Source organism: Megalopta genalis, chromosome 6 (assembly GCF_051020955.1).
Source record: "Megalopta genalis isolate 19385.01 chromosome 6, iyMegGena1_principal, whole genome shotgun sequence".
Taxonomy (NCBI): domain Eukaryota; kingdom Metazoa; phylum Arthropoda; class Insecta; order Hymenoptera; family Halictidae; genus Megalopta; species Megalopta genalis.
The window spans coordinates 15,947,486-15,975,078 of NC_135018.1; the positions used below are offsets into that span (position 1 = coordinate 15,947,486).

The 27,593-nt window shown below is 42.0% G+C and overlaps 1 protein-coding gene and 1 non-coding gene across 14 annotated transcripts in view; one reads left to right on the top strand and one right to left on the bottom strand.

The window, feature by feature from the left end:
* Nrx-1 (neurexin 1) overlaps window positions 1-27,593 on the bottom strand; it is a 724,770-nt gene that overhangs the window by 159,103 nt on the left and 538,074 nt on the right. For all 13 annotated transcript variants that reach the window (XR_013033607.1, XR_013033611.1, XR_013033609.1 and 10 more), the window contains 3 exons: window positions 10,660-10,851; window positions 7,386-7,529; window positions 6,245-6,462 (listed from right to left, as the gene is read on the bottom strand). Coding sequence is in view for 8 of the 13 variants with exons in the window: in XM_076522634.1 (XP_076378749.1) it covers window positions 6,245-6,462; window positions 7,386-7,529; window positions 10,660-10,851 (554 nt within the window). In the remaining 5 variants the exon portion in view is untranslated. The remainder of the gene's footprint in view (window positions 1-6,244; window positions 6,463-7,385; window positions 7,530-10,659; window positions 10,852-27,593) is intronic.
* TRNAS-CGA (transfer RNA serine (anticodon CGA)) lies at window positions 8,777-8,858 on the top strand. The gene has a single exon. It is a non-coding gene; the product is annotated as a tRNA-Ser (tRNA).

Consider the following 27,593-nt stretch of genomic DNA (forward strand, 5'->3'; position numbering starts at 1 on the left):
GGACTAGTATACTAGACAATGGCTAAACTACTTTGTTACAATTTTGCTATGTACAACTTGGAATGACAAAATAAAATGAAAGACTCTCGTTTTTTTAACTTTTTTATCTGAGTCTACAAATGCGTTTGGTAGATATATGTATGCTGGAAATTTTATCGAAATCGGTTAACGTAATGCCAAGTTACAAGCGTTAGAAGATTTTTAAAACTGCAAATTTCTTACACTTATCGGTCGAAAGCGTCAAAAATCGGGACAAAACTTTTAATATGCATATGCATTTTTTAAATTTTCGCTATAGGATCATATAAAAAAGTTAAAAACGAGAGCTTGTTTTATTTCATTTTGTCATTCTAAGCAATATCAAAATTTAAAAATGCTTGGATAGATTGGTCGATAAATCTAGTAGATTGATTGCTCTATTATCTTAAAAAGAAATTCAAGTCGTTTAGTTCAATTCTAAAATAGTTATTGCATTTTGAAAAGCGTCCGAATATTAACGGGATTCACTGTATATCGCAAACCTATCCGTCGATTGTATAACAAATAATAATAAAACTGCATAATTGTATAAAATATAGAATTGCTTGATCCACTGTTCGACGCTATTGATGGATCTTATTGGAGTTGGTAAAGAGGATTCTGAACGAAGGGTAGTTAATTCGTTCAAGAGCTAATGAACGGTATTGTATCGACAGTTAATGTACACGGCTATATACGATCCCATTTTCTCCGAACTAAACAAACGCTTCATTACCATATCAATTATTTCGTTTAATTACCGAAGCCGTGTAAAGACCGAGATTGAAACATAAACGTAAATTACAGCCTCCCCTAATCGCGCACGGCTTATATTCTACGATTCTGTTTTCGCTCGAAATAGCTTTGTTAGCAGCCGGTTCGCTCGCTTCCGCACTCTATCTACGCGTCTCTGGAAAAACGTCATAATTGCGGAAGCCATGTTGGGCCCGCATTATTCACAAAACCCGAACGCGCGCCGTAAATGGCGACAATTGAAATTCTAAGCACAATAGAATCGAATAAAACTGCATGCTGGTCGCGAACACGTTTTCCTTTCTTCGACAGAAAATGTTGTACAATATCTTCGGACTGAGAAAATATTAAGTACTATATGTACTTAATATTATACTATATACAACTATATAGTTGTATATAGTATAGTAACTTTAAGTAAAAAAAGTCAGGTGAAAGGTACATTGACCCATTTTATTTTTCGAACAAAAAATATTTTACTGCATTTTCAAATAAAGAAAGCGAAGCGAATTCTAACGTCTCTTAGATTTATCTAGTTTCATTCGGATGTCGGATTCGAAATTTGGATTCTATGAACAAAACTAAGTACATATAGTACTTAGTTAGTATATATATACTAATATATAGTATATACTAATATATAGTATATATAGTTAGTATATATATACTAATATATAGTATATACTAATATATAGTATATATAGTTAGTATATATATATACTAGTATATATATACTAACTAAGTACTATATGTACTTAGTTTTGTTCATAGAATCCAAATTTCGAATCCGACATCCGAATGAAACTAGATAAATCTAAGAGACGTTAGAATTCGCTTCGTTTTCTTTATTAGAAAATGCAGTAAAATATTTTTTGTTCGAAAAATAAAATGGGTCAATGTACCTTTCACCTGACTTTTTTTACTTAAAGTTAACATTAGTTAAAAGATACTGCGAACTGTATCTTATCGAGTAAAGACTTCTCTTCCACGAAATTTCATACTTCTTCTGTTTTATCCGAATCTACATGTTCTTAAATCTACGACAACGAGTTTCCATTGTTCTTTTCGAATTTCCTCGCAAACTGACAGCATGAATTTCACGAGCGTGGATAACGCGAGCCGAATTCGATGGTGCAGCGTTCACGTTACGGATTGTAAGTCGCTTATTGTAACAACAAGAAGTGTTTACGCTTCACTTTTACAATTAGCACGCAGGAATCGTTCGCGGCTCGGTCAAAGGAAACAAATCGTGTAACTCGTAAGCATTCGAGATTCTGCAGGAAGCGATGTTGTTCTGCCGTGCAGAAGCGGCTTGTATTCGTGGTTTCAGTTTGCGTAACGCTAAAGTATACATATATACGTATGCGCGTGCGCGCATGTGTATGTATGTATGTTTGCGGGTGTGTAACGAAGCATACGTGGGATCTCAGTAAAATGAACCAAGGAGGCAGCTCTATTGATTAAATAATGACTGCTGAGCGCTTCAACTTTGCATCGACCGCTTTCGAAACTGTCTGTGTGTGCCGAACCACTGAAGATACAACGCAAATAACTATCATTTTCTGTACATACACGTAATTAGACTGCGACTCCTCGCGCAAAATGGAAATTTGCTGAGCGAGCTTAAGAAACCCGCGATATCGCGTTGCTCCTTTCATTAATATTGATCGGACCATGATACTGCAACGTTATCCCCAAAGTTGTCTAATATCAGCATTTGTTCTAACAATTATTAATAATAAATAATAGTCCAATTAGCAACGCACTACGATTAATGTTAAAGGTACAGAGGAAAAATCGTGCGAGCAAACAAATAATTAACATCGGTGCCAGTTTCTAAGGTATAAATTCTTCGAAACGGAATTCGATTGGTTAAAAAATCATATTTTGATTAACGTTAAAAATATAAACATACTGCGAAATTGTGCGATGAAACGGAACACTCGTACAAAAATCGAGGGTTTTATTACTTTCTAAGATACAAATTTTGCATAACACAATTGTAGCGGTTGGAAAAGCGTTCGTTGATCAATGTTAAAAATGTACAGCGAAAAACACGTGGACGAACAAATACGTTCGTACAGAAATTGACGGTTGCGTTAATTTCGAAGATGTGGATTTTTCTCGAAACAGAATCAGATTGGTCAGAGAAACATATACATATTTAGAGATACGAATGAGATCATTATCGAGCAGAACGTTAAACATCCTGAATCAAGGTCCTAAAAATAAACGACATTTCGTTGAACAAACTAAGAAAGCATGGAAGTCGCAGGTGAGAGAGATGCAAACCCTAAGCAATTCGAGCGGAAACTACGAAAAAATTTTGACTAAAGAACGTTCCAGGAGAAATCGCATTTATTCGAGCGACATATTATGGTACGACGGGGTTCCGAGTCGCGCGATTTTATTGGAAGAATTTTACGATCGAGCCCTCTGGAGGGCACGTGGCGGGAATGTTAAATAAAAATTCGTCGCCCGTAACAATAATTTCTGCGCGGTGCCGGTTGTAAGGAGGAATATTGAAACGTCGCCGCGTCGACGTATTACGCGAACATTATTCGTCGATCGAACGACACTGTACACGTTACGTGTACATTCGTGCGCGGGGCATGGCAACACTGGCAACGTTCCGCGCGTCTCCTGCGAGAGCACTTTCCGCCGAGGAACCGGAATCCCGAGATCCGCTATGAATTACAACTCACGGACTCCATCGGTCGCCACTATTTCCGTTCGATTTGAATTTTTACAGGCAATTTATTCCGGCCTGCGGGAACGAGCTCCGTGGATCGATGAATTATGATCGGCCGCGCAAGGTCGCCGTAATATCATGCATTATTACGACGACGCGACGAGCGAACACGGCCTCCTGGCTAATGCTCTTTACGTTTACGATTAGCTACGGACAACACGCTGGTAATCCAGCTGGAAAGAGCGTTGATCCCGGAATTATTTTAGCGGCGGGATTACTGTTCCGCTCGATCTCGTTACGAGATGCCGGTTAAAAATTTCGTCGGCGTTGGACAGCTGTTTAACCCTTAAATGCATAGAGTCCCAAAAATGAATCAATAACTTTTTGCGCGGATACCCGACAACAGTTTTGATATCGATACATTTGGCTGAATGGCAGTGATTCCTTTGTCCATTGACTTATCAAAAATTAACTAAAATAATGACATTTGACTTCAATATTTGTATCTTTCTGACGTTATACCAATTGGCGCGCATTTTTGATAGCGGGTTCATTTACGTACTTTTGGAAGTGGATTATTTAGAAATATTTTGGTGTATTCGTTAAACAAACAATATTTTCTAAAGGTAAGGCTCTTATTTATTAATTTGCTAGTACTTTTGTCTATATTCCGTAACTATCATGTGTATGGAGGGCTTATTTCGTGTTGATGCAAAAATGGGACAACATGCACTAATGGTAATAATTACGACATGTATTTAGTACTATGCTTCCTTTATTGGTTTGTTGGTTTTGTTTTGGTGTGGTATGCATGTGGTTTATAATTTTGTTATAGATATGTCATACTAACTAAAGAATTTTTATGTCTATTTTGCATAGTGTACCAAAAATGAATCATTAATATTTTTCAATAAAAACCCTATAAGATATGACTTATAATTTTTTTTAATATTTTTCCCGATTTCCACTCATTTGAAAAATTATAACCCTATTTTTTAAATAAAATTCATTAATTCATGCATTTAAGGGTTAAATCGCGATTCTGACTTGGTCACAATGATTTTAATATATTAGATCTACCGGAAAGTTCTGTCCGATAATGTCATTGCAAATTTCAATAGGTATGCACATGTTCATTTGAGACATATATTTTTGAGAAATGTTGCTCACAAATTGCCATCACGCTGGCAAGAGGTCATAAGTAACGACGGAAATTATATTGTGTTACAATAAATATTACTAAATTTATGAAAAATCTATTATTTCTCCTTTCATTTCTTAAACGGACAGAACTTTCCGGTAGACCTAATATATTTGGTTTCTACATTGCATGTTATTCTTGCGCATTTATCATTGTTTTTCATTTGTTCGCTCGTGTAACATACGAATGCAAATGATTTTGGCAAAATCGGAGAAGAAGCGAAAGTGGAGGAAAAAGCGCGCGAGGAGGTATTATAATAATTTGTAATTACTATAAATACATAAAAGAGTATAGAGAATTGCCGCACAACTTGATGCAAAAAATGATTTTTTCCGGATACGACTAATTTGTGTGTGTATGTGTTGTGCTTCAACGAAAACAATATGAAAGTAAACATAATTCATATAGTGTGATATGCATTATAATTATGTGAATACGAACATATACAAAGTGACCTCTGGTTTATTGATTGTATTTTGTATTATTTCTTACGTTCAGCATTATATGTATTTGATTATATTCTTGATATATTATAAATAATTATAACTGTACCATAATTACATTCTTCGTTGCTATTAATTCATATGTATATTCGTGTAGAAAGATCTGTTGACGACAAGAATCATCTTGTTCAGCTAGAATCGCGTTTTAAACCACTGTGCGCCGGTGTTTTATAAATCGGCAGCAATGCGGTTAAATGACGTTGCCAGTGCGCGGCGAAATCGTTTTATTATTTAAACCGAGAGTGCTGAAATAGTGTTTCACTGTATTTTACATCCTTTGACGGAAGATGCTGCGCTTTTGAATCGTAAGCAGGCTTTCGAAGCGAATTTTGAAAATCCTTTAACTGGACTGTTGATCTTCATTAAATGATGAGAACAATCTTTATCTTACTTTTCTGCATCGAATGCTTTGATCGAACGAGATTTTTTCTCTCTTGTGTCAATTATGAAAATATATATTATATTTTTGTCGATTTTGTCCTTCAGAAACGATTTCCTTGTTTCGAAAGCAAATTTCAAACATTGTGAAATTTCAAGTTTGAACAGAAGTTAATGAAAAAGATAAAATAATAGCGAAAAGACTCTGTCTCGTTGCATTTTCCAATATCTGGTTCTTTCATGAGAGAGTTAACAGCGAAATGCTCGGACGCCCCCCCCCCATTTGGCGTGAGTTGCAGATGTTTAAATCCTGGCAAAAGATTGTAGAATTATTTTACTACAGAGGCGGAGTAAATCCTCGTTAAATGGAAAGTTCGACTGCAAATGAAATTTTTAATATTGCAGTTTGACATGAAAAACAAAGTAATTTTCCAACACCAAAATTCTTTGATAATTACCTGCGGACCCCTCTAAATTCTACCAATCAGAATTGCCATATCATTTCTAATTATTCTACTAACTGATGATAATCTAAAATGCCTTCTCAATGACCTCCCTAAATTATGATTTACATTTCTGAACTATTTGTTATATATAGGCGGTAAAGTGCTCGCGATGTCTGTGTACGACAGAAAATCATTTTCTCCGTTCATATTTTTGATGAAATTCAATCGAACTGCGTGATTTAATCCGACTCACCTTTTCCTTGTCACCGATGTGGATCAGCAATTTCGCTTTGCCCATCTCCAGGTAGATTTGCAATCTATCGGAGCTGTTCTCCAGACTCGTTGCCAAAAGCAGTCCCTGCGACCTCGTGGTTTTGAAACGCAGGCTGAGTTCTTCGGCTTGCGTTCTCGAGTCCTCTGGCATGAGCGCCGTCATCTGTTGCGTTCCGTTCAGATGCAGCGTTGACGCGTCTGAAAAAGACAGATTAAAAAGAATTATTGGAAATGGTACGTGCTCGATTTATAATACAAATTATTCCGGCTGCATCTACACGGCTGTTACGGGCACTCGTTGAATTTTATAATTTCCGGGGAAGTGTGGAAAACGTGAAATGAAAAGTGGAAAATGAAAAATCACAAACGTGAAAACATTGGAAGTGGAAGGTAAAAAAGTGAAAAATAAAGAACCATACGACAATGAAAAATGAAATGTCCGACTGTCTCCTCTCTCTCTTGCAACTGAAGCAGAAAATTCTCATTCTGCACAAACATCCGCAGTTTGACTACGACACAATAAAGCGATACATTTTTTGTGAATATCGACGTTTTACTTGTACGCGATGAATTTTAATTAGTCTTTTAAGAACCAAAGAAAATTTACGATTTTCTAATAAATCGTTCAGCAACAATCGCACAGATATTCGAACGAACTCTCCTTCGACAATTTCTTTCACAATTTCGACATACAGAAAATTTTTAAACTGATTTTCGAGGAATTATAATCGAGCTTTGATAAATAGCTGTTTCTATCTTTTGCACACATTTGCACGGTATGCAATTGATTCCTATTTTGTGTGTTCAACGTTTCGTAATTTTTTGGAAGTTTAGCGAACACGATTGACAAGTTGATTCGTCGTGCTTTATCCAACAGGTCCGATTAATAAATCTCTGAGATTTCAATATCAAAAAAAAGGAATAGTGAGGAGTCAGCAGAAGACGATAGCAAGCAGAACTGACAAATTGATTCGACTTGCTTATCTAACAGGTTCAGCGATACCAAATTTTATGAAATTATTTCACCGCGAGGAAACTTGCATGAATTTGTTCGTCTAGACGACAGTTCGATCGACCGGAAAATCCTGTAATATAGGAACAGAAAGAAAACTCGGTCTTACCTTTTCCGCATGTAGGACCGGTGAAGGGCGTCGCGGTACAATCGCAATGAAACCTGTTCCACCCCTCGAGACAATGGCCGCCGTGCATACAAGGCTCCGAGGGACAGTGGGGTTGGTAAGAAGGACAAGCTGGTCTGACAGCGCCTGCAAAATTGTCCGGAGAAACGAAATTACGTGGACAGTGACAAGTGTTTCCGGTTCAAGTCTTTCACCCGTACGGAACCGACGCGACAGGACGCGGCGCGGCGCGACGCGACGCGACGTTCCTTCGTTTTTGTAAAAATTTCTGGCCCTCCGGAGGAAAACATTTCTGTCTCTGGCAAACGAATTCCATGCATTTCATCGTTCATAATGTTATGCATAACGGCATGGATAAAAAAAGACCACACCGGATAAACTTATGATCGCTGGGAGGGTTTCGCGCATCTCGCTTCTAACAAGTGGTTAAAATTGGATAATTTATTAGGTCAATTTAAATGTCACAGTATTTTAAGAGAAAGATTAATTGGTCTTTTTTTAAATGAAACGGATATATTATTAATTAAAATATGCATCGTTTGGTCGAACATATTATTGCGAACTTTTGCTTTCGGGGTTTCGATATAAAAAAACGTCAGATGAATATTGAATTTCCCTTGTAATTTATTTCTGACGAGATAAACTGTTTCCAGGAGAATAGCATTTGCGATTTTTGCAAATGTAAATGGTGAGAGAAAGAAAAGTTCGATTTATATATTTTTTCAAGTAATGCAAATTAAATAAAGTTGAATTGATTGGGTATTAATTTCTGTCAAAGACGTAAATTAAGCATAATAATTTCCAAATTTTGTTTAATGACAATAATGGGACAGTTTAATTTTTAATTTGTGTAAATGATGACAATTTAAGAATATTTTAAGTTATAATTTTCGTAAACAGTGTAAAAAAAAAGCTTAATCTGCAAATTTTGTGAACAACAATAATTAGACATAGGTTTTTAATAATTATCACAGATTTAATTGAAACTTAATAACAGAGTAAATAATAAATAATTAACGTTGACAAAATGATTATCATCATCTATTGCGCGATACTTTTCCGAACAAATTCATCTAATATTTATCATCTAATTGAATAAATATTTTATTTTCAATTATCATATCAGTAAAATATTTTACAATTATATATAGATTGTTAATAATTATCTTAGATAGCTTAGATAGATAAATAATGAAATACACTAGAATTAAAAATCATACTATATCGTAAATATTTTATATTTTTTATGCAGCGATTATTAGGTAATATAATTACTTAATAATAAATGAAGCAACATAATATGTAAAAAAATATTCCGAAAGAAAGTTTTAGAAAGCGGTTCAAATTCACTTTCAAACAACGTTCTCTCACAAGCTGTGGTGTCCGAGTGGTTAAGGAGTCAGACTCGAAATCTGATGGGCTATGCCCGCACAGGTTCGAATCCTGTCCGCAGCGAAATTTTTTTTTTCCTGAAAAATTATTTTTTTTCGATCAACTTCACATCCTCGGTCCTCACGATCATATTTCACCAACAATTGTTGAGAATATTTAAAACAAAATATATAAGCTCTCAAATCACTGTTACCACGAGACTTCGCGTCACGTTGTCTCGACTGCAATTCTGAAAAAGTTATAATATTCCTATTATCTCAGTATTCTATATGCATTTGTCGCACTATGAATAAATTATTTGAACCAATATTTATCCTAAAGTCATTATTATTATCATACCATATCATAATCTTTGCATGACACGTTATCGAAGTCGTTACGCGACTTTATACTATTGTAATCATTTATTTAACATGTGGTGAATTCATGTATAAAATTCAAATGTTGCTTGAAAAAGAATAGTTATTTAAACCAGTATACGTTTAAAATCTATTATTATCGTACGACGACGTAACTTTGCACTACGATATTGGTTATTCTTTCCCAAACATCTTTATCACAATTTTTTATAAACATTCACTGCGCACTAAGTAGATTATTGAAGCTATACGCGAAGCTGTTTCTAAGATGAAAATATCCAAGGTTCATCAATGGTCATAACAGCCGTGCTCCACCTTATCTCGTGCACATAATATGTGATTTACAGAAATCCGTCGGACATCTGCTACGACTGTTTATGTCTCTGATATTTATTTTTTAATTTAAAAAAAATGACTGTCCTCGCAATATACGATTGCGTATGTTTGTATTACGATATCGATTGTTCATCGTCTCGAAGCTATACATCTGTCTCAATCCTTCCATACGAACTCAGTTACGGTAAATAAATTATTTCAATCTTAGCTGTGTATGTACTATGAAAAATCTATTCTTTGTTCGGCTTCGCGAAGGTTCGCTTTTATGCGGTTGCTTTTGCTTACACGTTTCCATTTTAAACGCAATTGTAAACTCATGGTGTACCATGTAAATTGACATAATAAATAAATTACGCTATTGCAGCGCAGTGCATAGCAAACACTGCCGCATTTCCTAAATGACGTAGGAACAAGAATGCGGTATACGAGAAGTTCGTACGTTGCCGCGCGCATGTGACTCTACTATTAATATTTTGCGTGTAACGTAACGTCGAACATTGCTCGCACTAATCATCAACGAGCTATTAGTATGAACGCCGTAGCATCGCTCATTCCGCCTGGTTTCGTCGGACGTATTAAACGTGTCGTATATGTACTGTCGATAAAATACCAGCGAACTTTTAAGTCGTTTTATATAATTCACAATGTGTCTATAACGAATCTTTCTTTCAAAACTTATTTTTATTTCGAATGTATGTAAATCGAATTAATAACGTCCAACGAATGCTAATTCAAACTGGTATTGTAATACTACAATAATATTGCTATAATTAAAATATAATTTGTATATTTATACAGGTAGATTTAATAGAAAATTTTAACTTTACAAACAAATAAATTGAGAGAAAAATTATTATTGTGAAATATTAAGTTGAGCCATTATTAAACAAGTCATATTTTACTAATGCATTGACTGTATTATTTGTATCTTCTTTTTATTATTTGTTAGGTAGCTGAAGGATATTTAAGGATGACAATTACATTGTTATTATTGTCATTGTGGATAATAAATATGTATTATTTTTCAAGTAGATGAATAAATTTTGCCAATTATGTTTTGCACGTTCTCAAGAACGGAAATTCTTTGTGAATTTTTCCAATAGAAAATTGATGTCCCAGGAATATTTTTCATTTGAGTTTCTAGCATGAAATTGTCTATAGTTTCTTACCAGAGTCCTGTTGTTGAGCATAACCGACTATATCGATCTGCAAGCCGTCTATGACAAGCTCCCTCATGCAGCCGACGTAGCCCTGTCTCAGAGTACCTGTCCACAGTACTGGAGGCACTGTTAGGGGTGCAAATGGGGCGCCTACGCCCCCAATGTACAGCAATCCATCCAGATCTAGTTCCATTGAGTCACCTAGAAAACAAAAATTAATCACTTCTTAATCTCTGTCCTGCAAACTTCCTTTTTACATCATTTTATACTCGATTGGATATCGATCTTTTTTACTGTCGAATATAAATTTTTACATCATTTTATATTTAAATATTAATTCTTGAATCTCTAATATAAATTTTACAGTGAATTATGTAACGATAGAATATAATTTGAAAATTTAAATTTCATACTGATTTTTAATCTTTGAAAAAAGTGAAGATAGATCGAGTACTCTACTATTTGTAATTAGTTGAAATTATTAAGAGTAGTATTTTTATTTATTTCCTATTTTTTGCCATTGACAGTAAACATTTTTATTTTATTTTGTATTTTTATTCTATTTTCTATTTTTATTTTATTTTGTATTCGTATTCTATTTTCCATTTTTATTTTATTTTGTATTTTTATTCTATCTTCTATTTTTATTTTATTTTGTATTCTATTATAATAATATGTAAAATCGAATTGCGTCATTTTCAAGCCTCCAATATCCAATTACGTAAAGTCTGTTGTTTTCTGTATACATACTTTGCGCTTGAGTGTTTATAAAATGTGTTTGAAATGTCTCGAGAATATTGGTATTCAGCAATCCAATTTCGCTCGGAAAATGTTTTATTTGCGTTACATTCGATTCAATTACAGTATTGTGTTCCTTCGATGAGCGAACGTGAATTGGCGTTAAATGTGTAACAACAGCTTCCAATAAATAATAAACGATCAAACTGTACGCGAATACGTGTACGAAGTTCGTGTTCAAGACTGCAATATTTCAGGTTTTGTAGAATCGTTTACAATAATTTTAATAAACTCATTCGTCCCCTGCAAGAAACCTCGAATGCCCAGCGTCAGCCGAACGATTCTGTTTTTATTAAAATTACAGTCTATTCGAACGAATTAATTAAATATCGAGTAAAATCGGATATCTTTTTCGTTCGTCTCTTATCGATTACATTGTTGTCACGTTTTAATGTACCGTCGTTGCGACTACTTTAATAAATATTTGTTCGAGAATTGTATTTATCAAACAAAAATAATTCACAGACTCGCGATGGAAATTTCAAACAAAATAAAAATGCGCTCTCTTACTATCCTGCGGATTTTACGCAATCGTAGCAGAAACATAGAATAGTGAAAAAACATTGGACAAATTTTAGAAGCAGCGCGAAATGATTACGAAAAGAAATAATGCCACTGTGCAACTAAGGTCGATCACTTCTGTTGTATCTTTATTTTGCATAATGATTCAGTCCACGTATTATGAATAATCAAGCATCGGATTAGTCGCAGATTGTAATTTGTTTTAATGAAATAATCGCAGCCCGCTAGAAGATGCCAACAAACAGCTTCCGGGCGACCGTATAGTGAAAAACTTCTATCAACCAGTAACTTTTCCGGCGGTTCCGTGGAAAAATGAGAATTTCACCGTTCTGGCCGTAGTTTCCTGGCACTCGACATAGATCAAATGCAGCGAAGCTTATCTACGAATGTAACGAACATCTCTCTCTCTTTCTCTCTCCCTCCCTTGTCGCGCCACTTCTTCATTCTCTTTTTCCACGCCGACGCTCTTCCGGCTCCTAATCGAGTTTCGTAAGCGATATCGGGACGTTTCAGTGACAAATGCAGAACGGCGAATGATAAATCGATGCTTGCTGTAATTCATACGCTTTCTTCCGCGTCTCGACTGATTCACGACGCGTGAAATTCGCCGCCGGTCAATCATTCGCCGATACACTTGATCTATTTTTAATGATCGATTATTCGTAGCGACCAGTTCTGTCGCGGATCGCATTCATCCTCGGATGATATGTAGTATTAAATGCCTCCTCTTTAACACCGTTCGCCGTTGCCACTTCTATCTGGTACGTTCCTTTCTTCTTTTTCTTTTTTTTTGAAAAGGATACATGCAAACTATACCGGATATGATCGCTGACAATTGTGCCATTTTCAAGATAAAAAATTTTTGTTTCGTACGATCTGCACCGATGTAATCTTATAGCGAATTCTATTTAACTGGAGTTATTATTTTCAACGTTGTATCATCTTTTATTCTATTTGAAGCGTTCACGAACATTCGTGACTACATACTACGAGCTCGTATCTCGTTTCTCGTTCGAACGGCGGTTCCGAGGCGTTCCTTGGCGCCGACCATTTCGCGAATAATCGGCCGCGTTTCCACGGTTTTTTATTTTACAGAAAAATTCGTGTCCCCGCGTGGCACAATTGGACTTTCAGCAGCGGACAGTTCGCCGGGAGATTGGTCCGAGTGGTAGAGTGCGCTCAAACTATCAGTAATTATTCATTCGGTCCGGCTAGAGAACACGTTGATGAGGCCCGTTATTCAACGTTAATTAAAAAGTCGTGGGACTCGTTTAAAGTCTATTATCCTGGCGCAATTTTATTTATTTTTTTTCCCCACGCGAAAACTAGATTCTGCTCTCGTCGGTGCGGGCCGGCGCGGCGCACTGCGCGGCGACGGTGAATTTCGGCGCTCGAATTACCCGGCTGCGTTCGGGGGTGTGACGTGCACGATGAAAATAATGGTCCCTCTTCGCGCAACCCTTTCCAGCGAGCGTGCCTAATCGTTCCGTAATCTTTTTGCGAGCCACCGACCGACCGGAACGCCGTTATATCACGAGCCTGGAGACCCCGTATTTCAGGGCTATGTAAGTATGTGTGTGCGTATGTATGTACGTGCGCGAAGATAACAACAGAGATCCTCGAAACGTTTATTTCCGGCGCGGCTCGCCGTCCCGCACGGCACGATGCTCTGCGACTTAAACTGTTGTTGTATCTAAGACGCGTTTTCACGGCTAAATTCGTCCTAATTCACGCTCAGATTGTGCATAAAAATGGATAATTTAGGATGGGGATTTTTATAGTTACCGATCGTCAACAACTATAAAAACGAGCCGCAAGCCTCGAATAATCTTAAATTGTTCATTTTTTGTGTACAATCTGAGCGTCAATTAGGGCGAATTTGCTGTATTCCCGCGATTACAGTAAATTCTCTCTAACTGACGCTCAGATTGTACACAAAAATGGACGATTTGGGAAAAGGAGATACGATTATTCGAGCCTCGCGGCTCGTTTTTATAATTGCCGATTGTTAAGAATTATAAAGAAAGTGGTGCAAGACTCAAATAATCGCATCTCTTGTTTCGAAATTGTCCTTCTGTGTATACAATCTGAGCGTCAATTAGAGAGAATTTACTGTATCTGTTACAAATAGCTCGTTGTCTGCGAGAACGGCACAATTTTATTTATATTATAGAACGCGATCGAAAAGTACCATTGTCTTTGGATGATGCAACCAACGTTTTCCTGACATCGTGAGTGTTGAGATTTTAGCCTCGAACAAAAATTAATCTATAGTTTACTTAGTACTAAGATACTAAGATATCGGTTTACATTTTCGCCGGTTCCGTCAGCGGGCAACGACGCTGATGTAAACTGTATATAATGCCACTCAATAATATGTAACTGTAATTCGAGCGTTCAGAAATAACGGGAATGTTTAATAATAACACGAAGATGCTGTTAGACGTTGCTAATTTATTTCTTGCACTTTTAAGATTCGCGTACGCCATAAATATGCAAAGATCGAACGACAGTGTTGTTATATTATAACAGCGTTTATACGATACAAACAGCTTAAAATAATCATAGAAATTATTATTTAGTCCAAAAATTATTGTACAAGCGGGTTCGCGAGGTGATTTGGAGCAACTTTTTCCTTTGCGAAAATGCGATCCGCGACTCCGTTTACGAGTTATTAACGAAAAACGTTGACTAATCGGAGCGCGAGTGCGACCAGCGCGCCGCCCTCGCCGCGTCAGACGGCCGGCGCGACGAGGCATTGGCCGCGAGGGCGGAGCACTCGCGCGATCGTCGATCGTCAAAGTCATTGGAGGGGGGGGGGGTGCCCTTCGTGCTCGCTCGGCTCAAAGTCAAAACTCAATTAGTCGGGACTTGACTAATGGTGGAATCAGACGTGTTTCAAGATAGCTCTTCCAATAATGTCGATCGTCAAAGTCATTGGGGGGGGGGGGGGGGATGTACCCTTCGTGCTCGCTCGGCTGAATGTCAAAGCTCAATCAGTCGGGACTTGACTAATGGTGGAATCAGACGTGTTTTAAGACAGCTCTTCCAATAATGTCGATCGTCAAAGTCATTGGGGGGGGGGGGGATGTACCCTTCGTGCTCGCTCGGCTGAATGTCAAAGCTCAATCAGTCGGGACTTGACTAATGGTGGAATCAGACGTGTTTTAAGACAGCTCTTCCAATAATGTCGATCGTCAAAGTCATTGGGGGGGGGGGGGATGTACCCTTCGTGCTCGCTCGGCTGAATGTCAAAGCTCAATCAGTCGAGACTTGACTAATGGTGGAATCAGACGTGTTTCAAGACAGCTCTTCCAATAATGTCGATCGTCAAAGTCATTGGGGGGGGGGGGGGGGATGTACCCTTCGTGCTCGCTCGGCTGAATGTCAAAGCTCAATCAGTCGGGACTTGACTAATGGTGGAATCAGACGTGTTTTAAGACAGCTCTTCCAATAATGTCGATCGTCAAAGTCATTGGGGGGGGGGGGGGGAAGTACCCTTCGTGCTCGCTCGGCTGAATGTCAAAGCTCAATCAGTCGGGACTTGACTAATGGTGGAATCAGACGTGTTTCAAGACAGCTCTTCCAATAATGTCGATCGTCAAAGTCATTGGGGGGGGGGGGGGGATGTACCCTTCGTGCTCGCTCGGCTGAATGTCAAAGCTCAATCAGTCGGGACTTGACTAATGGTGGAATCAGACGTGTTTTAAGACAGCTCTTCCAATAATGTCGATCGTCAAAGTCATTGGGGGGGGGGGGGGGATGTACCCTTCGTGCTCGCTCGGCTGAATGTCAAAGCTCAATCAGTCGAGACTTGACTAATGGTGGAATCAGACGTGTTTCAAGACAGCTCTTCCAATAATGTCGATCGTCAAAGTCATTGGGGGGGGGGGGGATGTACCCTTCGTGCTCGCTCGGCTGAATGTCAAAGCTCAATCAGTCGGGACTTGACTAATGGTGGAATCAGACGTGTTTTAAGACAGCTCTTCCAATAATGTCGATCGTCAAAGTCATTGGGGGGGGGGGGGGAAGTACCCTTCGTGCTCGCTCGGCTGAATGTCAAAGCTCAATCAGTCGGGACTTGACTAATGGTGGAATCAGACGTGTTTCAAGACAGCTCTTCCAATAATGTCGATCGTCAAAGTCATTGGGGGGGGGGGGGGGATGTACCCTTCGTGCTCGCTCAGCAGAATGTCAAAGCTCAATCAGTCGGGACTTGACTAATGGTGGAATCAGACGTGTTTTAAGACAGCTCTTCCAATAATGTCGATCGTCAAAGTCATTGGGGGGGGGGGGGGGGGGGATGTACCCTTCGTGCTCGCTCGGCTGAATGTCAAAGCTCAATCAGTCGGGACTTGACTAATGGTGGAATCAGACGTGTTTTAAGACAGCTCTTCCAACAATGTCGATCGTCAAAGTCATTGGGGGGGGGGGGGATGTACCCTTCGTGCTCGCTCGGCTGAATGTCAAAGCTCAATCAGTCGAGACTTGACTAATGGTGGAATCAGACGTGTTTCAAGACAGCTCTTCCAATAATGTCGATCGTCAAAGTCATTGGGGGGGGGGGGGGGATGTACCCTTCGTGCTCGCTCGGCTGAATGTCAAAGCTCAATCAGTCGGGACTTGACTAATGGTGGAATCAGACGTGTTTTAAGACAGCTCTTCCAATAATGTCGATCGTCAAAGTCATTGGGGGGGGGGGGGGGGAAGTACCCTTCGTGCTCGCTCGGCTGAATGTCAAAGCTCAATCAGTCGGGACTTGACTAATGGTGGAATCAGACGTGTTTCAAGACAGCTCTTCCAATAATGTCGATCGTCAAAGTCATTGGGGGGGGGGGGATGTACCCTTCGTGCTCGCTCGGCTGAATGTCAAAGCTCAATCAGTCGGGACTTGACTAATGGTGGAATCAGACGTGTTTTAAGACAGCTCTTCCAATAATGTCGATCGTCAAAGTCATTGGGGGGGGGGGGGATGTACCCTTCGTGCTCGCTCGGCTGAATGTCAAAGCTCAATCAGTCGGGACTTGACTAATGGTGGAATCAGACGTGTTTTAAGACAGCTCTTCCAATAATGTCGATCGTCAGAGTCATTGGGGGGGGGGGGGGGATGTACCCTTCGTGCTCGCTCGGCTGAATGTCAAAGCTCAATCAGTCGAGACTTGACTAATGGTGGAATCAGACGTGTTTCAAGACAGCTCTTCCAATAATGTCGATCGTCAAAGTCATTGGGGGGGGGGGGGATGTACCCTTCGTGCTCGCTCGGCTGAATGTCAAAGCTCAATCAGTCGGGACTTGACTAATGGTGGAATCAGACGTGTTTTAAGACAGCTCTTCCAATAATGTCGATCGTCAAAGTCATTGGGGGGGGGGGGGAAGTACCCTTCGTGCTCGCTCGGCTGAATGTCAAAGCTCAATCAGTCGGGACTTGACTAATGGTGGAATCAGACGTGTTTCAAGACAGCTCTTCCAATAATGTCGATCGTCAAAGTCATTGGGGGGGGGGGGGGGGATGTACCCTTCGTGCTCGCTCGGCTGAATGTCAAAGCTCAATCAGTCGGGACTTGACTAATGGTGGAATCAGACGTGTTTTAAGACAGCTCTTCCAATAATGTCGATCGTCAAAGTCATTGGGGGGGGGGGGGGGATGTACCCTTCGTGCTCGCTCGGCTGAATGTCAAAGCTCAATCAGTCGGGACTTGACTAATGGTGGAATCAGACGTGTTTTAAGACAGCTCTTCCAATAATGTCGATCGTCAAAGTCATTGGGGGGGGGGGGATGTACCCTTCGTGCTCGCTCGGCTGAATGTCAAAGCTCAATCAGTCGAGACTTGACTAATGGTGGAATCAGACGTGTTTCAAGACAGCTCTTCCAATAATGTCGATCGTCAAAGTCATTGGGGGGGGGGGGGGGATGTACCCTTCGTGCTCGCTCGGCTGAATGTCAAAGCTCAATCAGTCGGGACTTGACTAATGGTGGAATCAGACGTGTTTTAAGACAGCTCTTCCAATAATGTCGATCGTCAAAGTCATTGGGGGGGGGGGGGAAGTACCCTTCGTGCTCGCTCGGCTGAATGTCAAAGCTCAATCAGTCGGGACTTGACTAATGGTGGAATCAGACGTGTTTCAAGACAGCTCTTCCAATAATGTCGATCGTCAAAGTCATTGGGGGGGGGGGGGGATGTACCCTTCGTGCTCGCTCGGCTGAATGTCAAAGCTCAATCAGTCGGGACTTGACTAATGGTGGAATCAGACGTGTTTTAAGACAGCTCTTCCAATAATGTCGATCGTCAAAGTCATTGGGGGGGGGGGGGGGGGGGATGTACCCTTCGTGCTCGCTCGGCTGAATGTCAAAGCTCAATCAGTCGAGACTTGACTAATGGTGGAATCAGACGTGTTTCAAGACAGCTCTTCCAATAATGTCGATCGTCAAAGTCATTGGGGGGGGGGGGGGATGTACCCTTCGTGCTCGCTCGGCTGAATGTCAAAGCTCAATCAGTCGGGACTTGACTAATGGTGGAATCAGACGTGTTTTAAGACAGCTCTTCCAATAATGTCGATCGTCAAAGTCATTGGGGGGGGGGGGGGAAGTACCCTTCGTGCTCGCTCGGCTGAATGTCAAAGCTCAATCAGTCGGGACTTGACTAATGGTGAAATCAGACGTGTTTCAAGACAGCTCTTCCAATAATGTCGATCGTCAAAGTCATTGGGGGGGGGGGGGGGGGTTGTACCCTTCGTGCTCGCTCGGCTGAATGTCAAAGCTCAATCAGTCGAGACTTGACTAATGGTGGAATCAGACGTGTTTCAAGACAGCTCTTCCAATAATGTCGATCGTCAAAGTCATTGGGGGGGGGGGGGGGATGTACCCTTCGTGCTCGCTCGGCTGAATGTCAAAGCTCAATCAGTCGGGACTTGACTAATGGTGGAATCAGACGTGTTTTAAGACAGCTCTTCCAATAATGTCGATCGTCAAAGTCATTGGGGGGGGGGGGGGGGGAAGTACCCTTCGTGCTCGCTCGGCTGAATGTCAAAGCTCAATCAGTCGGGACTTGACTAATGGTGGAATCAGACGTGTTTCAAGACAGCTCTTCCAATAATGTCGATCGTCAAAGTCATTGGGGGGGGGGGGATGTACCCTTCGTGCTCGCTCGGCTGAATGTCAAAGCTCAATCAGTCGGGACTTGACTAATGGTGGAATCAGACGTGTTTTAAGACAGCTCTTCCAATAATGTCGATCGTCAAAGTCATTGGGGGGGGGGGGGGATGTACCCTTCGTGCTCGCTCGGCTGAATGTCAAAGCTCAATCAGTCGAGACTTGACTAATGGTGGAATCAGACGTGTTTCAAGACAGCTCTTCCAATAATGTCGATCGTCAAAGTCATTGGGGGGGGGGGGGGATGTACCCTTCGTGCTCGCTCGGCTGAATGTCAAAGCTCAATCAGTCGGGACTTGACTAATGGTGGAATCAGACGTGTTTTAAGACAGCTCTTCCAATAATGTCGATCGTCAAAGTCATTGGGGGGGGGGGGGGGGAAGTACCCTTCGTGCTCGCTCGGCTGAATGTCAAAGCTCAATCAGTCGGGACTTGACTAATGGTGGAATCAGACGTGTTTCAAGACAGCTCTTCCAATAATGTCGATCGTCAAAGTCATTGGGGGGGGGGGGGATGTACCCTTCGTGCTCGCTCAGCAGAATGTCAAAGCTCAATCAGTCGGGACTTGACTAATGGTGGAATCAGACGTGTTTTAAGACAGCTCTTCCAATAATGTCGATCGTCAAAGTCATTGGGGGGGGGGGGGTTGTACCCTTCGTGCTCGCTCGGCTGAATGTCAAAGCTCAATCAGTCGGGACTTGACTAATGTTGGAATCAGACGTGTTTCAAGACAGCTCTTCCAATAATGTCGATCGTCAAAGTCATTGGGGGGGGGGGGGGATGTACCCTTCGTGCTCGCTCGGCTGAATATCAAAGCTCAATCAGTCGGGACTTGACTAATGGTGGAATCAGATGTGTTTTAAGACAGCTCTTCCAATAATGTCGATCGTCAAAGTCATTGGGGGGGAGGGGGATGTACCCTTCGTGCTCGCTCGGCTGAATGTCAAAGCTCAATCAGTCGGGACTTGACTAATGGTGGAATCAGACGTGTTTCAAGACAGCTCTTCCAATAATGTCGGTCGTCAAAGTCATTGGGGGGGGGGGGGGATGTACCCTTCGTGCTCGCTCGGCTGAATGTCAAAGCTCAATCAGTCGGGACTTGACTAATGGTGGAATCAGATGTGTTTTAAGACAGCTCTTCCAATAATGTCGATCGTCAAAGTCATTGGGGGGGAGGGGGATGTACCCTTCGTGCTCGCTCGGCTGAATGTCAAAGCTCAATCAGTCGGGACTTGACTAATGGTGGAATCAGACGTGTTTCAAGACAGCTCTTCCAATAATGTCGATCGTCAAAGTCATTGGAGGGGGGGGGGGGAAGTACCCTTCGTGCTCGCTCGGCTGAATGTCAAAGCTCAATCAGTCGGGACTTGACTAATGGTGGAATCAGACGTGTTTTAAGACAGCTCTTCCAATAATGTCGATCGTCAAAGTCATTGGGGGGGGGGGGGATGTACCCTTCGTGCTCGCTCGGCTGAATGTCAAAGCTCAATCAGTCGGGACTTGACTAATGGTGGAATCAGACGTGTTTCAAGACAGCTCTTCCAATAATGTCGATCGTCAAAGTCATTGGGGGGAGGGGGGATGTACCCTTCGTGCTCGCTCGGCTGAATGTCAAAGCTCAATCAGTCGGGACTTGACTAATGGTGGAATCAGACGTGTTTCAAGACAGCTCTTCCAATAATGTCGATCGTCAAAGTCATTGGGGGGGGGGGGGATGTACCCTTCGTGCTCGCTCGGCTGAATGTCAAAGCTCAATCAGTCGGGACTTGACTAATGGTGGAATCAGACGTGTTTCAAGACAGCTCTTCCAATAATGTCGATCGTCAAAGTCATTGGGGGGGGGGGGGGGGAAGTACCCTTCGTGCTCGCTCGGCTGAATGTCAAAGCTCAATCAGTCGGGACTTGACTAATGGTGGAATCAGACGTGTTTTAAGACAGCTCTTCCAATAATGTCGATCGTCAAAGTCATTGGGGGGGGGGGGATGTACCCTTCGTGCTCGCTCAGCAGAATGTCAAAGCTCAATCAGTCGGGACTTGACTAATGGTGGAATCAGACGTGTTTTAAGACAGCTCTTCCAATAATGTCGATCGTCAAAGTCATTGGGGGGGGGGGGGGGTTGTACCCTTCGTGCTCGCTCGGCTGAATGTCAAAGCTCAATCAGTCGGGACTTGACTAATGTTGGAATCAGACGTGTTTCAAGACAGCTCTTCCAATAATGTCGATCGTCAAAGTCATTGGGGGGGGGGGGGATGTACCCTTCGTGCTCGCTCGGCTGAATATCAAAGCTCAATCAGTCGGGACTTGACTAATGGTGGAATCAGATGTGTTTTAAGACAGCTCTTCCAATAATGTCGATCGTCAAAGTCATTGGGGGGGAGGGGGATGTACCCTTCGTGCTCGCTCGGCTGAATGTCAAAGCTCAATCAGTCGGGACTTGACTAATGGTGGAATCAGACGTGTTTCAAGACAGCTCTTCCAATAATGTCGGTCGTCAAAGTCATTGGGGGGGGGGGGGGATGTACCCTTCGTGCTCGCTCGGCTGAATGTCAAAGCTCAATCAGTCGGGACTTGACTAATGGTGGAATCAGATGTGTTTTAAGACAGCTCTTCCAATAATGTCGATCGTCAAAGTCATTGGGGGGGAGGGGGATGTACCCTTCGTGCTCGCTCGGCTGAATGTCAAAGCTCAATCAGTCGGGACTTGACTAATGGTGGAATCAGACGTGTTTCAAGACAGCTCTTCCAATAATGTCGATCGTCAAAGTCATTGGAGGGGGGGGGGGGGAAGTACCCTTCGTGCTCGCTCGGCTGAATGTCAAAGCTCAATCAGTCGGGACTTGACTAATGGTGGAATCAGACGTGTTTTAAGACAGCTCTTCCAATAATGTCGATCGTCAAAGTCATTGGGGGGGGGGGGGGATGTACCCTTCGTGCTCGCTCGGCTGAATGTCAAAGCTCAATCAGTCGGGACTTGACTAATGGTGGAATCAGACGTGTTTCAAGACAGCTCTTCCAATAATGTCGATCGTCAAAGTCATTGGGGGGAGGGGGGATGTACCCTTCGTGCTCGCTCGGCTGAATGTCAAAGCTCAATCAGTCGGGACTTGACTAATGGTGGAATCAGACGTGTTTCAAGACAGCTCTTCCAATAATGTCGATCGTCAAAGTCATTGGGGGGGGGGGGGGGATGTACCCTTCGTGCTCGCTCGGCTGAATGTCAAAGCTCAATCAGTCGGGACTTGACTAATGGTGGAATCAGACGTGTTTCAAGACAGCTCTTCCAATAATGTCGATCGTCAAAGTCATTGGGGGGGGGGGGGGGGAAGTACCCTTCGTGCTCGCTCGGCTGAATGTCAAAGCTCAATCAGTCGGGACTTGACTAATGGTGGAATCAGACGTGTTTTAAGACAGCTCTTCCAATAATGTCGATCGTCAAAGTCATTGGGGGGGGGGGGGGGATGTACCCTTCGTGCTCGCTCAGCAGAATGTCAAAGCTCAATCAGTCGGGACTTGACTAATGGTGGAATCAGACGTGTTTTAAGACAGCTCTTCCAATAATGTCGATCGTCAAAGTCATTGGGGGGGGGGGGGATGTACCCTTCGTGCTCGCTCAGCAGAATGTCAAAGCTCAATCAGTCGGGACTTGACTAATGGTGGAATCAGACGTGTTTTAAGACAGCTCTTCCAATAATGTCGATCGTCAAAGTCATTGGGGGGGGGGGGGGGTTGTACCCTTCGTGCTCGCTCGGCTGAATGTCAAAGCTCAATCAGTCGGGACTTGACTAATGTTGGAATCAGACGTGTTTCAAGACAGCTCTTCCAATAATGTCGATCGTCAAAGTCATTGGGGGGGGGGGGGATGTACCCTTCGTGCTCGCTCGGCTGAATATCAAAGCTCAATCAGTCGGGACTTGACTAATGGTGGAATCAGATGTGTTTTAAGACAGCTCTTCCAATAATGTCGATCGTCAAAGTCATTGGGGGGGAGGGGGATGTACCCTTCGTGCTCGCTCGGCTGAATGTCAAAGCTCAATCAGTCGGGACTTGACTAATGGTGGAATCAGACGTGTTTCAAGACAGCTCTTCCAATAATGTCGGTCGTCAAAGTCATTGGGGGGGGGGGGATGTACCCTTCGTGCTCGCTCGGCTGAATGTCAAAGCTCAATCAGTCGGGACTTGACTAATGGTGGAATCAGATGTGTTTTAAGACAGCTCTTCCAATAATGTCGATCGTCAAAGTCATTGGGGGGGAGGGGGATGTACCCTTCGTGCTCGCTCGGCTGAATGTCAAAGCTCAATCAGTCGGGACTTGACTAATGGTGGAATCAGACGTGTTTCAAGACAGCTCTTCCAATAATGTCGATCGTCAAAGTCATTGGAGGGGGGGGGGGGGGGAAGTACCCTTCGTGCTCGCTCGGCTGAATGTCAAAGCTCAATCAGTCGGGACTTGACTAATGGTGGAATCAGACGTGTTTTAAGACAGCTCTTCCAATAATGTCGATCGTCAAAGTCATTGGGGGGGGGGGGGGGATGTACCCTTCGTGCTCGCTCGGCTGAATGTCAAAGCTCAATCAGTCGGGACTTGACTAATGGTGGAATCAGACGTGTTTCAAGACAGCTCTTCCAATAATGTCGATCGTCAAAGTCATTGGGGGGAGGGGGGATGTACCCTTCGTGCTCGCTCGGCTGAATGTCAAAGCTCAATCAGTCGGGACTTGACTAATGGTGGAATCAGACGTGTTTCAAGACAGCTCTTCCAATAATGTCGATCGTCAAAGTCATTGGGGGGGGGGGGGGATGTACCCTTCGTGCTCGCTCGGCTGAATGTCAAAGCTCAATCAGTCGGGACTTGACTAATGGTGGAATCAGACGTGTTTCAAGACAGCTCTTCCAATAATGTCGATCGTCAAAGTCATTGGGGGGGGGGGGGAAGTACCCTTCGTGCTCGCTCGGCTGAATGTCAAAGCTCAATCAGTCGGGACTTGACTAATGGTGGAATCAGACGTGTTTTAAGACAGCTCTTCCAATAATGTCGATCGTCAAAGTCATTGGGGGGGGGGGGGGATGTACCCTTCGTGCTCGCTCGGCTGAATGTCAAAGCTCAATCAGTCGGGACTTGACTAATGGTGGAATCAGACGTGTTTCAAGACAGCTCTTCCAATAATGTCGATCGTCAAAGTCATTGGGGGGGGGGGGGGATGTACCCTTCGTGCTCGCTCGGCTGAATGTCAAAGCTCAATCAGTCGGGACTTGACTAATGGTGGAATCAGACGTGTTTCAAGACAGCTCTTCCAATAATGTCGATCGTCAAAGTCATTGGGGGGGGGGGGGAAGTACCCTTCGTGCTCGCTCGGCTGAATGTCAAAGCTCAATCAGTCGGGACTTGACTAATGGTGGAATCAGACGTGTTTTAAGACAGCTCTTCCAATAATGTCGATCGTCAAAGTCATTGGGGGGGGGGGGGGATGTACCCTTCGTGCTCGCTCGGCTGAATGTCAAAGCTCAATCAGTCGGGACTTGACTAATGGTGGAATCAGACGTGTTTCAAGACAGCTCTTCCAATAATGTCGATCGTCAAAGTCATTGGGGGGGAGGGGGGATGTACCCTTCGTGCTCGCTCGGCTGAATGTCAAAGCTCAATCAGTCGGGGCTTGACTAATGGTGGAATCAGACGTGTTTTAAGACAGCTCTTCCAATAATGTCGATCGTCAAAGTCATTGGGGGGGGGGGGGGATGTACCCTTCGTGCTCGCTCGGCTGAATGTCAAAGCTCAATCAGTCGGGACTTGACTAATGGTGGAATCAGACGTGTTTCAAGACAGCTCTTCCAATAATGTCGATCGTCAAAGTCATTGGGGGGGGGGGGGGGATGTACCCTTCGTGCTCGCTCGGCTGAATGTCAAAGCTCAATCAGTCGGGACTTGACTAATGGTGGAATCAGACGTGTTTTAAGACAGCTCTTCCAATAATGTCGATCGTCAAAGTCATTGGGGCCGGGGGGGGGGGGGGGTGTACCCTTCGTGCTCGCTCGGCTCAATGTCATTGCTCGATTAGTCGGTACTCGTTTAGTGGAAGAATCAGTTGCATTTGAGGAAAGCTCTTGCAAAAGTGATATTATTATAAATTAAATTGTTAAGAATAAAGATATAATATAATTTTCAAGGAACGTTATTGTGTTAAATTACTTAATTAATTGTTGGAACAACTACTATAATAGAATATAACAGAAAGTGTACAGAATCGAAGTAAATTGGATATTTTCACACGTGTCAGGCAGTGCCCAATAAATTTTATTTTTCGGAAAGTTTATTGTTAATCGAAATTCGTTCTGCTTCCTTCTAAAATCAATGTTAATTAATTTTCTATCTAATTCGAATCTAAATTTACTTAACATTCGGTAAAATTATTAATAGTTATTTGTCAAAATCGTATCTCTAATTTCAACGCGAATTTCCAAATGGTTTCCGATAATTTCTAAATCTTTTCCGCGAATGGAAATTAATATTTTCGATTAAAATCTTAAATGCGTGTGCTATGGAAACTTGGACACTTCTTGATGATGCTACTCTCTCTACGCTGCTACTCTCTCTATGCTGCTACTCTCTCTACGCTGCTACTCTCTCTACGCTGCTACTCTCTTGTACTTCTTCCTACTACAAATTCCAGGACCAACATCGCATCGAAATGTAAGTCGATCTTATTTGACCAGTAGTTCTCTCAATTTTTTCGAGTACAGTGACCACATACTTGTTGCGAATTCTATTGTATATTTAGTTAGGATGTATTCTTTTCAATGACTTGCGTTTTCCGTTCGAATTCAATTGCCGTTACCCTTGCCAATACTTCTGTCATTGTTACTTCCATTAAATTTTTGACATTACTATTGCCGTTACCCTCGCCAATACCTCTATCATCATTACTTCCATTACTTTTTTGCCATTGCTATTGCCGTTACTTCTCGAGCAATTAAATTCACGCGTAGTCATCGAAACAGATTAATTTTGACGAATAATTCGAAACTAATAACCCCATTTTAGCTAGGATTTTCAGGTTCTTTATTTTCAGATTCTTTATTTTCAGGTTAATACTATCGTAAGACAAAACTTATGGTGTATATTATCATGTATATTATTATGTATATGTATTGTTAATTGGTCACTGTACTCGCTGCAATAGCAATAGTAGTTCTTGTCATAGCAATAGTAGTATTCGGGCAGGCTTTGCCAACCCAACGATCAGCGCAGATGGGCACATCCGCGACTTGCAATAGTGTTGCGAAATAATCTCGCGTTGTTTCGCTTCATTTTTAACAGAGATGAAAATAAGTGTCGCGAATAAAACCATCGCGATTATCATTAGCATCGAAATTAATTATTCAAAGTATAGCGTCGCGAATGAAAGATTCGCGATTTCATTTGGTTCGACATGCAAGAAGCGTCAAAGATAGCGTTGCGACTAAGTACGCTCGCGTTTCAAGTTTGAAATTTTCGAAGATCATCAAAGTCCACTCGCTTTTGCATCTCTGTTCATTGAATTAGCGTCGCGACAATACAATCGCGTTGCAATAGTTTACCTTCCGACTTTTCAGGCGCCCATGCTGCAGCTGCAACGAAGGGCCTCGCCGCCCCAACAACAACTCGGATGGGCACATCCGCGACTTGCCATAGCGTTGCGAATTATTCACGCGTTGCTATAATTAATTTCGAACAGAAATCATAGCGTTGCGAATAAAATAGACGCGAGTTTTCTTTGTATTATCAAGCACAATAGCTTTGAATATAGCGTTGCGAACTAATCGCGTTTCAACTTTGCAATTCTATCAGATTTCTCGAAGTCTACAGACTCGTTCTTTCCAGAAAGTATAGTTAAATCTTTCGGATTTCTGTTCGATGCATTAGCGTAGCGTCGAAATAATCGCGTTGCCAGTAGCTTCGTTCGTCTTTTCAGGCGCCCATTCCGCAGTTGCAACAATGGACCGAGGTCCCAACGATCAGCTGGGTTGGGCACATCGCGATTTTTCCATCCTAGCGTTGCGAAATGAATTATCGCGTTTTTTCTTCGAATTAGTTTCGAAGTTAGCGTTGCGAGAATAATCGCGTTGCAGTAGCTTCGTTCGTCTTTCAGAGCCCATGCCGCAGTTGCAACGCTCCGCAGTGCAGGCATTCGCGATTTTCCTTAGAGTCGCGAGACGAAATTAACAACGCGTTGTATTAGCGTCGCGAAAAATTGCCAATGCGTTGTATCAGAATTGCGAAAACTGCCAACGCGTTGTGTTAGAGTCGCGAAATAAATGCCGCACTGCGAGTTGCCGTTCCAAGGATCGCAGCATTGTCTCGCAATCGTCGACGATTTCCTTTAGAGTTGCGTGAAAACAAATCAAAGCTCGCGGGTGTTTTCGCTTCCGGATCTGACGAATTAACATCGGATTTAATATTTAGACGAATCAGCACGAATTAATATCCACTTCTAATTC